General features: G+C 40.6%; 1 protein-coding gene across 2 annotated transcripts in view; it reads right to left on the minus strand.

Annotated features, from left to right (window-relative positions):
- Positions 1–9114: 9114 nt before the first annotated feature.
- The window catches only part of DGKI (diacylglycerol kinase iota), a 453118-nt gene continuing 448554 nt past the window's right edge, over positions 9115–13678 (minus strand). For both annotated transcript variants that reach the window (XM_049641924.1, XM_049641923.1), the window contains one exon: positions 9115–9784. In XM_049641924.1, coding sequence (XP_049497881.1) covers positions 9668–9784 — 117 coding nt within the window. In that variant the 3' untranslated portion in view covers positions 9115–9667. The remainder of the gene's footprint in view (positions 9785–13678) is intronic.

The raw sequence follows: 13678 nt of genomic DNA on the forward strand, positions 1-13678 counted from the left end.
CTCCATTCTTCCCTTCCCCAGCCCACCCTTCCCACCCACCCTCCCTCCCTCCATTTCATATTATCTGGATCCCACTTCACCTGGAAATAAAACTTCATCAACCTACTGCCACAGCTGCTACTTTTTTGGGGGGGATTCCACCTGCCAGCTGGCAGCTTTGCAAAAGCATGGCTCTAGGATGTGATAGGGCAGAATCAGAAATCATGAAAAGAGCCCTTTATAATGTGACTGCAACTCTTCATACAGATGTAGCCTTTGAGAGTGAATTACCCACAGCCAAGGGTACTCTGGATGCCCAAGAATCTTTTCCCACTCAGAAATCAAATGAAATGAAATATATTCATTCTTAGGGAATGGACATTGTCCTCTATTCCTGAACTCTCTACAGGAATGGTTTTCCCCACTTTCAATCAGCTATGATCCATATAATATTCAGATTCGCGATTGCCACTTAACCATTTGTAATAAATAAATAAATAAATAAGAACCCAGCCTAGCTAGCCTTTAGTGAAACTAACTGGACTGTAAATTTCAAAGATGTGCTTTGCAAAATATTCTATTGTGCTAGAATATTTTGTCTGTTGAAGTTCTGAAACTCATTTCCCAGGATGGCAAGAAACCCACACTTCCCAGCCCACAATCAGAATGTGAGCAAACATCGATCTGAATTCTAATTGTGATGAAAATTATGCATGTGGTCAGAACCTCAGTCCAACCAAGAAGGGATGGAGGTCAGTGAATGAAAAATTTTAGTGCTAATAAGACCCAAAAGGTTAGGAACCATTTGGTTTCATTATACAAGGTACAGTAAATATCAAAGCCAGATAGTATATTAAAAATGATCAATCTCACCAACATATCTCACAGAGTTACCCATAAATTTAAAACAAAATATAGAGTAAACCAATTTACAGCTGTCATTGGTTTACTTTTATAAGTAAAGACAATTTGTAAACATCTCCTATCTCTATAATTTTAAGGTTACATGTAAACCCCAAGATAAAAAAAGTTTGTCTTTAAATTTTTAAGGGTTGAATATATTTAGATTTATGAAAAAAAACTAAATTGTCCTTATTTCTTGCAAATTTTATCATAGACAATCACAAATCTATGGACAGGTCTAACCTCCTAGGAGCACTTAGAGAAACTCCTTCCAAAAACAACCTAATCCTTAGGAAAGCTATATTAGAAAGCTCTTTCTAGAACTGTCTCTTCTCCTAAATTCCACACATAATTCTTCTAAGCTGCATAGATTGAAAATTTCATGATATTCCTCGAAGACACTTTGAACAAGTTCAATTTTTTTCTACATCTTCTGGATTTGCTTTTCATGAGGATCAGTTTACTGAGAGTATATATTATTTATTTGTGGGTTGCCATGGCAATTTGTGTGAAGACTAGAGCCTTATTATTGTACTGCTCTTGAGAATCTTTTTTCCTTTCCCATAACTCTCTGCTCTTCCTTTCCCTTCCCAAGCCAGGAACAAAGACAAGGTGGGGAAGAAGGGGAAGCCGGGGAGGGGGGGGGGGCATTTTCTCAGCAAAACTCCAGATAATGGTCTATTTTTAAAGATTATCTCAAGAGTGACTCCCATCCAGCCAACCTGAATTCCAAGAATTCAGGTCTTCTTATTATGGAAGGGGGGATGGGCTATTAAACCTATAGTCCACAAACATTGTAGCAACATTAGTCTAGCAATACAAGGTTAAGTCCTACTTAATGACAATAAGTCATTTAAAAAATGCCTCTATGGCTCTTCACCAGAAAACAGAGATCTGTCATTTGTCCAGGCCCCAGCCACAGCCATACACCCCAAATGACAAATGGGTAGAAAGAAAATGAACACTAGATCCTTTTTTCCTCTTTAATTCCTGAACCTGAGCCTGCTCTGCCTTAGTACAAACACCTATTCTACTTGGGAGATTTGGGAATGGGCTAGCAATGGACAGTGTGTGTGTGTGTGTGTGTGTGTGTGTGCGCGCGCACGCGTGCATGTGTGTACATAAGCAAAGCAAATTGTTTTAGGGTCATGAAATACCTGCTTCTAAATGACCTGGGATATATTTGCAATGACTGACACTGTTAAAAAAAGCTGTAACTGCCATCTACGTGGCAGGAACCGAGAGGTGGTGGGGACTCTAACAGTGCTGCTTGAGTCCAAAATCAAAGAAATCTAAAACTAGAAAATATCACATAAGTCTTTTAGTCTAAGCTCCCTCACAATAAAGGAATTGCTTTTTCATGATCACTGATTTGGCTGTTCAATTTTCGCTTAAATAGTGGAAGAAACCCTAGCTGCAGTAAAGTCACTTTGTTTTTTTAGAAAGCCCAGTCCATTTTTCTGGATAGATGTGTAGGAAAAAAGAAATCCTATAAACAATAAAGCTACCTCCTTTTCATGTTTGTTCTGAACTCTTCTGTCCTTGCTTTAATTCGCAAACTATTTGCCCTACAGAACTTGAATTACATAGTCCTACTTCACCTGTCTCCTCCAAACATTCCTGTTCCTAATCTTAGTTTGTTCTCTTTCCAGATCAAATAGCCGCCTTCTACGTATACACTGATCTGCCTGTAGAGGTGCTCTGTAAAAGAAGAGATCCAGCATTGGAGAATCTCTCAGGCCTGCTTATTCGTTCTGCTTCAAGTGCAGAACTTCTCACAGGTGTATCAGACCTCTGTGTATGTGACTGTGTGGCAGATATGGCTTCCATACCCATGAGAGCAATGGAGTCTTGAATGGCAAGCCCACTTTCAACACTTTTTGGTACAGCATTCTAAAATATCATCCCAATAGCGACTTCCAAGGAGAGAAAACAGTACTAACATTTTTTAAATGTTGAGAATCATAAACAAGCCAGAAGTCACCCTCAGTATTAGTTTTTTTCATGAAGTCCACCATGGCACCAAACATTTGACCCTTTTTTTCCCTTGGACATTTACCCAACCTGAGAAGCCTCTGAGAGCAAAAACTCTGACTTTTTAACTTCCTATTCCTCAGTTCTACCCAACTCTTGCTGTGGGATGCTAAGTCAATATCTTTTCAAGGAGGCACCTTCTAAATTGTGGAAATCGAAACAACGTAAAACAGCACTGGAGGCAATGGCGGGACACTGTTTACTTAGCGAACATCTACCTTGGGGGTGTTAGCCTGTCATGTCTAGAGATCTTTGTTTAAAAATTACTGAAATTACAATAAACAGTATAATTGACAGTAAATGGTATAGATTTGAGTTGTATAAACTATTTTCTATTGAAAGACACATGTGTTTCACCGAAGGACTGAGAAACGAGACAGTTTCAGTTCTTCCCACCATTAAGGGACTCCTTTCAGATGCCATTTGGCTCTAAACAGTAAACCTTGGGAAAACATTCAGAATCATCACTTGTTTCCATGGGTGGACCCTCCCTTGCAGCTCTCACGCCTGCAGCGAAAACAAGTGGGAGTTTCCATGATTGCCTTGTGTGGATCCCCAATATCTTTTAAGCAAAATTTTCTTCTGTGGTTATAGATTACGTTTAACTGTAAGAATACCAAATCACGCCACTTTTTTGTTTTTTGTTTTTTACATTGGACAGACAGTAAAACAGATTTCTAAGATGACTTAAGGATGCCTAAGAACATGTATCAAAATCCATGATGCTTCCAGAAGTATTCTGGAGTTAGATGTCGTAATATGTTTTCACTAGCTCTTAAATTCATGCTTAGTTGGTTTAAAATTTTTTAATGATAACTAAAAGTCATTCTCTCCAAGATTTTCCCTCTCAAAATGGTGTTTTAAAGATTAAAATCAAGACTTTCATAAATTTTAAGACTGAAATCCTGCCATCCACATTAAAAATAAAACTTTAAAAACTCACAGAATCTGATTCCAGCCCCTTCGATAAACGTTCCTAATCACAGCATCATCCCTCCAGGTGGTCAAGTAGTGTTCAAACAGTCCCAGGGTCCAGAAGTGTGCAATTCCACCAGGGTGTCCACTCCACTGTTTGATGGTTTTTACTTCATTTTTGTATTTAGGTCGAAACCCACTGACAATTTTGCCTATTGCTTCTAGTTTCATTCTTGAGAAATAGCATGAGTTTTAGCTGTCATTTCGGTAGTGTTTCTGTCTCATCTGGAAGTCTCGGTCGCAAATACATTTTTAAGAACACTACCAAGACTCGAAGGAAAAGGAAATGCAAAATATCATCCCCTTCATATTCTCATTTCGTATTTCATAAAACTAAAATCTTGCGGGCTGAAGAGTGACAGGCACAATAAAGGCCTGATGGACACCCCATTGCATGCTTTCCTGGCACCCTGTGCTTCTCCCATGCCCAACTGATCACATGGGAATCCGTCTTTTCTCCTAGGCCGCCAGCTCCGTGGACACAAGAGGTTGGGCTCTCTCATTGATTCTTAGATCCTTAGCAAGCTGCTTGCATCAGAGTAAGGGATAAATATATTTTTGAAATAAATGGTTAAATACCCAAAGGTATGATTGGCTCATGAACTTATGGTTGCCCGCAGGATGCCTGAAGACATATAAAGACTCTGGAATCTGTCTACCATGAGGATATTATTCAATATTCAAATCTCTGCTTTAAAAGACAATGCCTCAACAGCCTAAGAATCATTTTTTCTGCTTTCTTTTTGAGACCAGGTCACTGCTATGTGTCCTGGGAGAGTGGGTTGTCCAAGGGCACTACTCCTTGCTTAGTTCCTGTATTTAGGTTTCTCACTGAACTGTGGGGAGACGGCCTAAAAATCCACAGGTGGCCAGTAGGGATTAACACGTATATAATCCAGTCATCTAGGTAACTTCGGGGAGCACGTGGTTTACATCACCAGATGTGGAAGAAGCTGCCATGACTGAGGACGCCAAGACAGACGTGTGCTAAACCTCTGTGGCAGATGACTTTTCAGAATAAGGCTTGTTGTAACTCTATAAGATAATCAAGGTCAGTGGACATCTATTTGTCCTTCAGGCAAAATGGATACTTGTCCCAGAGGGTCATTTCATTTTGATCCATTTTGAGCATAATGCCTGGGGAAAATCTGGGCAGCTGTATGACAAAATTACGAAGGTAGTGGCGGAAAGTCAAGGAGGACTACTGCCATGGTCAGAAAAATTAGAGGGACCAGAGATAGATGATGACCTGGTCGCAGAAAAGGTTGGGGCCAAAGTCAATCTGAGAGGCTCGGCAGAGAAAAACCTACACCAGTCAGCTGAATATGGAATTCAGAGAATGAGAAAGTAGAGAGATTAAAAGAAGGTTCTAGGGAGACCTGGACAGAGACTATTTTACACAAGTGCTAAAGGTTAGTTAGAAAAGTCTTCTCATTGAATAGATGTTCTACTTTTTTTCTTAGCTAAAATGAAGATAATCCATTTAAGTAGAGCAGTTAGTTTTATTTGATGGCTATGAGGAGTCATTTCAACAATGATCTATTTTATTTTTAAACAGCATAATTGAGTAAAAGATCACACTGTTTTCAGTGATTTCATTAGCTACTCCTACTGGAAGGAAGCCAAGCTCTTCAGACCCCAGCCCATATCCAAGTTACTACACCTTCCTGTCAGTAGCTGGCCCTAATTAAATATCATCAGGCAGTGTGTGGAGTGTTATTAGCCCTGCAAACTCAGCCTTGGAAAGTGGAGTGAGCAGGACAGAGAAAGAAACTCTCCATGTGAGATCCAAAAATAGCGCAGACAAGGCTCTGGGCTCACGTAGGTTTCATGCTTCACATAAGGTAACATAAACCATTATAAGACCTCTTGGTCATGGATTTTATGACACACAGCAAATGCCATGTGTAGCTGGAGTGCTGCAGTAAAAGAACCAAGCTTAGCAACGGTAAAAACAACAAAGAATAAATGAGAACTTTCTGTTAGCCTGTCTTTGCCTGTCGGTGTTAACTATACACAGAGATGATTAACATGCTTCTAAAATGTTCTATTATAAGCCTATGCAATAGCGTGTGTATAGTACAGATATACACACACGTATACAAATAAATATATTTCTATACGTGGGTGGGGGGGCTTGCGTACACAGTATTTCTGACAACATACAAGCGACAATGTTTATTGGTGTTAATGCCGCTTATCTCTGGGGAGGGGGCTGAGGACACTACACCAGCACAGAGGAACACCTTGACCTTGCCCGTGATTCTCATCTGTGCTATTCGAACTTCTGATAAAAAGCATGTTTGACTTCTATAAATTAAACGATCTAAATAAAATTAAACAATTTAAATAAAAGAGACCCATAAAAACTTAAAACTGCTGCCCCACATATTGTAAAACATGGACATTATGAGAAGTCTGGTAAATACATTTCAGAAACACTTTAGGCAAAGAAATGGTTATGAGGTCCAAACAAAAGCTACCTGCTGAGTATCTCTCAATGCAAAAAGATTTGCCTAAGCGCTAGGGCCAGCTCCCATGATGGCCTAGGGAGCCATGGGGTGGGCGAGGTTTCCCATCAGCTGTCGCTAACTTCATGGCTGTGCACTTGCCAGCTAAGATCTCTTTTTCAGAAATTGCATTGGTTTTAAGTTAAAGCCTCCACAAGAGGTAACCAGAACCCTCCAAGTGAAATTCGCAGCCATGGTGTTTATTTCCTTCTTGGCTTCTGTTTTTTATCAAGTCCTTGAATGTGATAAAGCACAGCTTAGCTGGGTTCTATTTCATTAAATGTGTACAACTGGAATCTACGGCCTCAAAAATGGCTACCTTCAGGGTTCTATGATGTTGTCTTATAATAACTCGCCATTTCTCATACCCCTCCCTGTCAGCCTAACCTAAAAATGGAATCCCAGAGCAGAAAGCACCACCATGTGAGGGGCTCTTCTGAGCCAAACACAGAGGAATGAATGCCAGCTAAGGCAGCCTCTCTCCAGTACTGTCTCAGGAGGTTTTGTAGAAATTGCTATTTCTATAAGTATATAGTTTTATGTATTTTAAATTAAATGCATGTGGGTTTAAAGACCAGGGCCAGACCATTTGCTTCTATACTTTCTGATGGCCTATTAAAGGTGAGAAGATATACTTAGGCTGAGCTGGAAACTGCTGGAACATATGGCCTTTCTAAAGCCCAGGACTGTCACACGCAGAGATCAATTTTTAAAAATGCTACAGGAGGTAGGTTTAATATCGAATCCATTGAATATATAACTGTTCTGCTCATTTTTGATGTTCTTTTCTTGGAAAACCCAAGTCCTGAGGGCATTTGCTTTTTCAAAGAGTTATTTGCCTTGGTTGTATGCTTCCCATCAACAACATAGAGCTTTTTTTTTTTGGCTTGGAATTATTTTCAAATGTACCAGAACTCCTACAGTAATCATTAGCTAATCTACTTTCATACCAGGAATTTACTTGTGACTTCAGTTGGACCTATTTGAATTGGCCCATAGCCATCTATACCCTCAATTTTCTCTGGGCTGCTTTGAAGCATCACAAAGAAATGTGAGATGGTAGTTGGTGAAAATAGTCCTTCATCCCAGAAATGGCAGCTGGGTAACCAATGGTGTGGTCGACTGTTTGGCTAAATCTAGGGAATGGAAGGCACCATTCAAGGCCAGACTCCAGTCGGTTTTAGAGATTATATTTCTGTCATCACAACATCTCTTTGATGGTGCCACCAACTGGAAAACTCCCAGATGAAGCCCAGTGATGAAAATCTCCTGGAGCATATTTTTTCCAGCTTCTGGAAACAACCTACTGCAGTCCTCCTTCCCTTCACCATAAAACCCAACAGATAATTCCATTACTAAGACTGTTAGATGACAACAGATTACTCATGACCAACCTCTTCTCCCACAGCTGGAAACAACACCAACGATTTGACTTTGGAACGACGTTCCCATCCACTGAGAAGCTGCTCCTACTTAATCCTTTATTCATAGCTGTCCTTTCAAAATGTTATGTGACCAGACGAAATTCAGATAAGCAATGCGTCACCACTGGACCTTTTCAGTAAATGTAGAAAAACCATCATTTATATGTTCACATGCAGAAACACCAGAGAAGCATTTTGCTTGTGTCTAAGAGCAAAATGGAAGAAAGCTCAGAAGACATCGGTTTTAGTCTGAAACAACCCTTAATCACCCGCTTTCATTTCTCACTTACACCCAAGTCGAATAGATATCTTCACTGAAAGTTAGACTTTTTCTCTTGCTATCGTAGTTATCACAGAATCCCCAGTAGAGGGACCTGTGTGGACCCATGGATCTGTGGCAGGATTAGAAGTTGCAATTCCAATTTTAGAGACACATTTCTGGCTAGGCTCCCACAGCGGTTTGTACTAAGAATTTTCCAGCAGAGGAAAACAGAGAAGAGAATATATTAGACTACCCCGTACAGAAGAAATGGGGCTGTAGTGCTATCAAGCATAACCTGGGACTGGACAAGTAAAAGGTGAGGCATCCATCAGAAAGATCCAGCCATCCTGGAAATCTGGCAGTGGAACTCATAAAACAAGGCTTTATCCTTGGGACAAGGCTTATTTGGGGGTAATGAAAACCAAAACCTTAGAAGGAAAAGCTAAAATGCCCCCCCCTTCCACCACTGCACCTAAGAGTCTATACTTATTAGCCTCTGTGCAATATTCCAGTGACCATTTTCTTGCTTAAGTGAGTTATTTTGACTCAATATGTTGCTACTTTTGCATTGGCTGTTTCATTTCAAGTCAATTAGCCTGCTTTCTATTATCACTCAAGAAAGTCTACACGTAAACGCTGTCACAGTGCTCCATTTCCTGTTATCGCAGCTCTTGCACATGGTTTTCTGCTCGGGCAACTTCAATTGCACTTAAAAATCCAGTGGTTCTGCAAACCAGCCATGGGCCTTTGTTTAATCCTTCGCTCGTCTCTATTGCGGCAAAAGGCAAAGATGGCTACACGTAGGCAGTACGGAGCTGTGCAAACAGCCCAAGCTGAACCAGTCCTCGGGGCTATCAGCAACAGCCCCACAACCCCGGGCCGGCCCCTGGGTTCCCTCCCATGCCACCTCACCATACCTCAGAGAAAAGAGCACACAAGTTGACATTATCCATGTGGCACGTCCCAGCTCCTAGTTAATGACAAGGGGTTGGGTGGGTGGTTGGGTGGGAGGGAGGGAACATGCAAAAAGTCACTAATAGTCTTGGTATATTTCATCTGGGAAATGGAAGCAGCTTTACAGTTGTGTTTCTGCAGGACATCCAGAGGGTTTTCAAAGACCTTCAGATGGTCTTGTGGTCTTCAAAGACTGAATGTAAAGAGAACAGATCACATTTTTTGAATGGTGAGTAGTTACAGTAGAATTGTGTGGTACAGGGGAGTCATGAATGCACAGGGGGAGGCGGGAGCAGTGCCATGTATACGAACATCCTTTGAATCTTGAAAATAAATTATACAGGTGAACACAGAAGTTCATGCTACTTGCTGGAAGCAATAAGGATCAAATTTCGTGGAACTTGTATTCCACAAATCTCCAGGTATCCTGCCTCTTCCTCGGTGGGCTATCATGTTCTGTTGGACATCTTGGTAGCCCTTAACAACTGGTGACATGGTATCAGATTGATTCTTGCAGGAGAGAGACAGATTTATGGATTCCATCAGCTTCTTCCAGGGGAGCTGCCCGATCGCCGGGAGGGCATAGGTGATATGCTCGCTCAAGTTCTCTTTGTGATCTACCAGGGTCAAACAGCAGTTTCCAGGTCCTCGTGGCCAATGATCTTATAGTTCTGGCGGCTTTCTAGGTAAGCAGCCAAATCTGGGTCTCCAGCTTGCTGTGCTCTCTCTTGAGGCGTCTTACCCTACAGGTAACAGTGGGAAGGAAGGAGACACAAATACTTGGGATGAGAATTTTTTTTAAATGCAGAAACAGAGGTATTCAAAGATAACTCACTAAAGGGTTTTTCCACGCTTATGGTTTTAGAGTTCACAAGACACTTTCAAATCTATTATCACATTAAAATGTGAGATAGGTAAGTTTAAGAGAAAGAGACTATCACTCGACAGCTGGGGCTTACATCTGAGGAAGCAGAGGTTCAGGGTAACTGGGTCCACAGCAGGAAACAGTGTGGCACAGTGAGCTTTGGAACCCAGATGCTTCAGCAATAGAAATCACTGAACAGAAAAGCAGGAGAGCAGGCATTCAGATTTCTGATTTGGGATTCTATTATACTAAACTCTGGGAAGCAGCAAGTAGAAAATGATAGCATGGGATGGGCATAAATGATCTAGGGATGCTTCTTTGCTGGTTTTAAAGCCTTCAGTTAAGTTCCCCCTAATTCAAAACTATCTCATCTCTCCAAAAAGTGAGTTAATTTCTGACTATAAAAGTGACGGGTGTGGATTAAAAATAAACTTGGAAAAGTACAAAAGCATAAAGAAGAAAATAAAACTCACCAATAATTTCTATACTACACTAAGATAACCACTGTTAACCTTCTGCAGAGTGACTGCTGTGTCTTTTCCTGGAGCTCTACACATAATTATTTGTATAAAAAGAAAACCATGGCACAAAAACAGACACATAGACCAATGGAATAGAATAGAAACCCCAGAACTAGACCCACAAACGTATGGCCAACTCATCTTTGACAAAGCAGGAAAGAACATCCAATGGAAAAAAGACAGTCTCTTTAACAAATGGTGCTGGGAGAACTGGACAGCAACATGCAGAAGGTTGAAACTAGACCACTTTCTCACACCATTCACAAAAATAAACTCAAAATGGATAAAGGACCTGAATGTGAGACAGGAAACCATCAAAATCTTAGAGGAGAAAGCAGGAAAAGACCTCTCTGACCTCAGCCTTAGCAATCTCTTACTCGACACATCCCCAAAGGCAAGGGAATTAAAAGCAAAACTGAATTACTGGGACCTTATGAAGATAAAAAGCTTCTGCACAGCAAAGGAAACAACCAACAAAACTAAAAGGCAACCAACGGAATGGGAGAAGATATTTGCAAGTGACATATGGGACAAAGGGCTTGTATCCAAAATCTATAAAGAGCTCACCAAACTCCACACCCGAAAAACAAATAACCCAGTGAAGAAATGGGCAGAAAACATGAATAGACACTTCTCTAAAGAAGACATCCAGATGGCCAACAGGCACATGAAAAGATGTTCAACGTCGCTCCTTATCAGGGAAATACAAATCAAAACCACACTCAGATATCACCTCACGCCAGTCAGAGTGGCCAAAATGAACAAATCAGGGGACTATAGATGCTGGAGAGGATGTGGAGAAACGGGAACCCTCTTGCACTGTTGGTGGGAATGCAAATTGGTGCAGCCGCTCTGGAAAGCAGTGTGGAGGTTCCTCAGAAAATTAAAAATAGACCTACCCTATGACCCAGCAATAGCACTGCTGGGAATTTATCCAAGGGATACAGGAGTACTGATGCATCGGGGCACCTGTACCCCAATGTTTATAGCAGCACTCTCAACAATAGCCAAATTATGGAAAGAGCCTAAATGTCCATCAACTGATGAATGGATAAAGAAATTGTGGTTTATATACACAATGGAGTACTACGTGGCAATGAGAAAGAACAAAATATGGCCTTTTGTAGCAACGTGGATGGAACTGGAGAGTGTGATGCTAAGTGAAATAAGCCATACAGAGAAAGACAGATACCATATGTGTTCACTCTTATGTGGATCCTGAGAAACTTAACAGGAACCCATGGGGGAGGGGAAGGAAAAAAAAAAAAGAGGTTAGAGAGGGAGAGAGCCAAAGCATAAGAGACTCTTAAAAACTGAGAACAAACTGAGGGTTGATGGGGGGTGGGAGGGAGGGGAGGGTGGGTGATGGGTATTGAGGAGGGCACCTTTTGGGATGAGCACTGGGTGTTGTATGGAAACCAATTTGACAATAAATTTCATATATTAAAAAAAAAAAAAAAAGAAAACCACATTCTGTTTATATACTATTCTATCACATGCTTTTTCCCCTAATACATCAAATCTTTTCCATCATTCAGTGATCTTCTACACCATCTTAACGACTGTATCATTTCTTGCAGCCTACTATAATGCCATGTGTATATTTATACACACACATGATATTTTGGGGATCAGGTCGATGAATAGAATTCAGCAGAAGGCAGGAAGGTCTCCATTCTTTTGAATGTTTATAGATATTACTTAACACTCCTTGAAACTTCTAATTTTTGTTCAATGATATGGTTTTATCTATTTAAAAAGTGATACTAAGTTCTAGGGAAAAGACAGAGGCATGATCATTGTACTAAAGAAACAGCCCCACACGTATAAATGCACACGAGTATTACAAAAATTACTGAAGGCTTCTCAGCCTCCATCTGAATCACTGCAATGGAGAGTGTCAAATTTAATTAAACCTGCTTCCGGCAGCCTACAAGGGTATGTGGGCAGAGGATAAAAGGAAAGTAGCAGTGGCTCTGGATTCTTTCTAAAATTTCACTTATTTAGCTGGGATTTAATATTTAACCACCAGCTTGAAGTTCCTGTAATAATTTTTCCCAACTTGCTTACAGTATTAGTAGACTATCTGGTCTTTACCTCAATATTAATGAGGTATATAGAATTACTAGTTTCTAAATATTCAGAGAGGAGGACTGGGGTGACCCTTGAGTTGATTTTAAAGGAAATGTCCTGTATCAAGAGAAATTCTCAAGATATGCTTCTCTCCAAATTAAAAAAAAAAAAAATTCTAGAATATCCAGTCGTAATTATCATGCTCTGCTTTCACTTAGCATAAAATTACAAAATGGAAAAATGAACAGATCCCCAAAAGGATGACTCAGACTCATACTGCTTCATATGGTAAGGCCTCTAGAACATAATGTTGGGTGAAAATTTGCATTCTACAATAACATGAATAGTATGACTTCACCTACTTAAACAAACGAGAGGGGAAAACAGGCATACCTGCATGTGAAGTGGGATCATTAAAATTTTAATAGTATATAGGTCTACAGTGTGGGATTTCTAGTGATTTTTATCTTTTTATATATTTTTTGCATTGCTAGAGTTTTCCATATAAGAATGTACTCTACTCATCACCATAAAAATAATGAAGCTGTGTTTTGAAAAAAAGCACACATATACATAACACAAAATAGGAAGAAATCTCAAGGAATGTTGAGCTCATTTATTGGATTCAGAAACTTGGAAAGATTAAAAAAAAAAAAAAAAAAAGAGCAATCGGCTCAGGGGCCAGGTCTCCCGCCCAGTCTTTTGTCTACTTCATGTTGTCCTCCCTTTCTTTTTATATTCGGAGTTGAGTGTAAGCCAGTCTGTTGTGTGGTAAGCAGGCAATTTCCATGCTGTAGAGTGAGTGGTCCCAACAAGGCCAACCCTACCTGAAATCATGGCCTCCATTGATCCTGCCTACCTGGTGTGTGTTTTTCAATCAGGTTATGCAACAAAGACACTTTCAGTGCAAATATCAGCTGGGAAGAATAGCACGCTGAGCAAACCATTTGAAATCCCACACCCACTCAGCTAACCAGTCAGGTAACAGACCCGCTAGAAACCAAGATGCAGCTTAACATGTGTAACAGCCTAAGGGAGGAACGGAGGTGGCCGGGGACCTCAGGCAGAGAGCAAGGATCTGGTGGGCTGCTAGGGGAGTGGACCATCACGCCACACCACTGGCTCAGAACTGGCTCGGGGCAGAAAAAGAGGTCCACACAGGAGAAAAAGTTATTTCA

This window comes from Panthera uncia, chromosome A2 (genome assembly GCF_023721935.1).
Source record: "Panthera uncia isolate 11264 chromosome A2, Puncia_PCG_1.0, whole genome shotgun sequence".
NCBI lineage: Eukaryota > Metazoa > Chordata > Mammalia > Carnivora > Felidae > Panthera > Panthera uncia.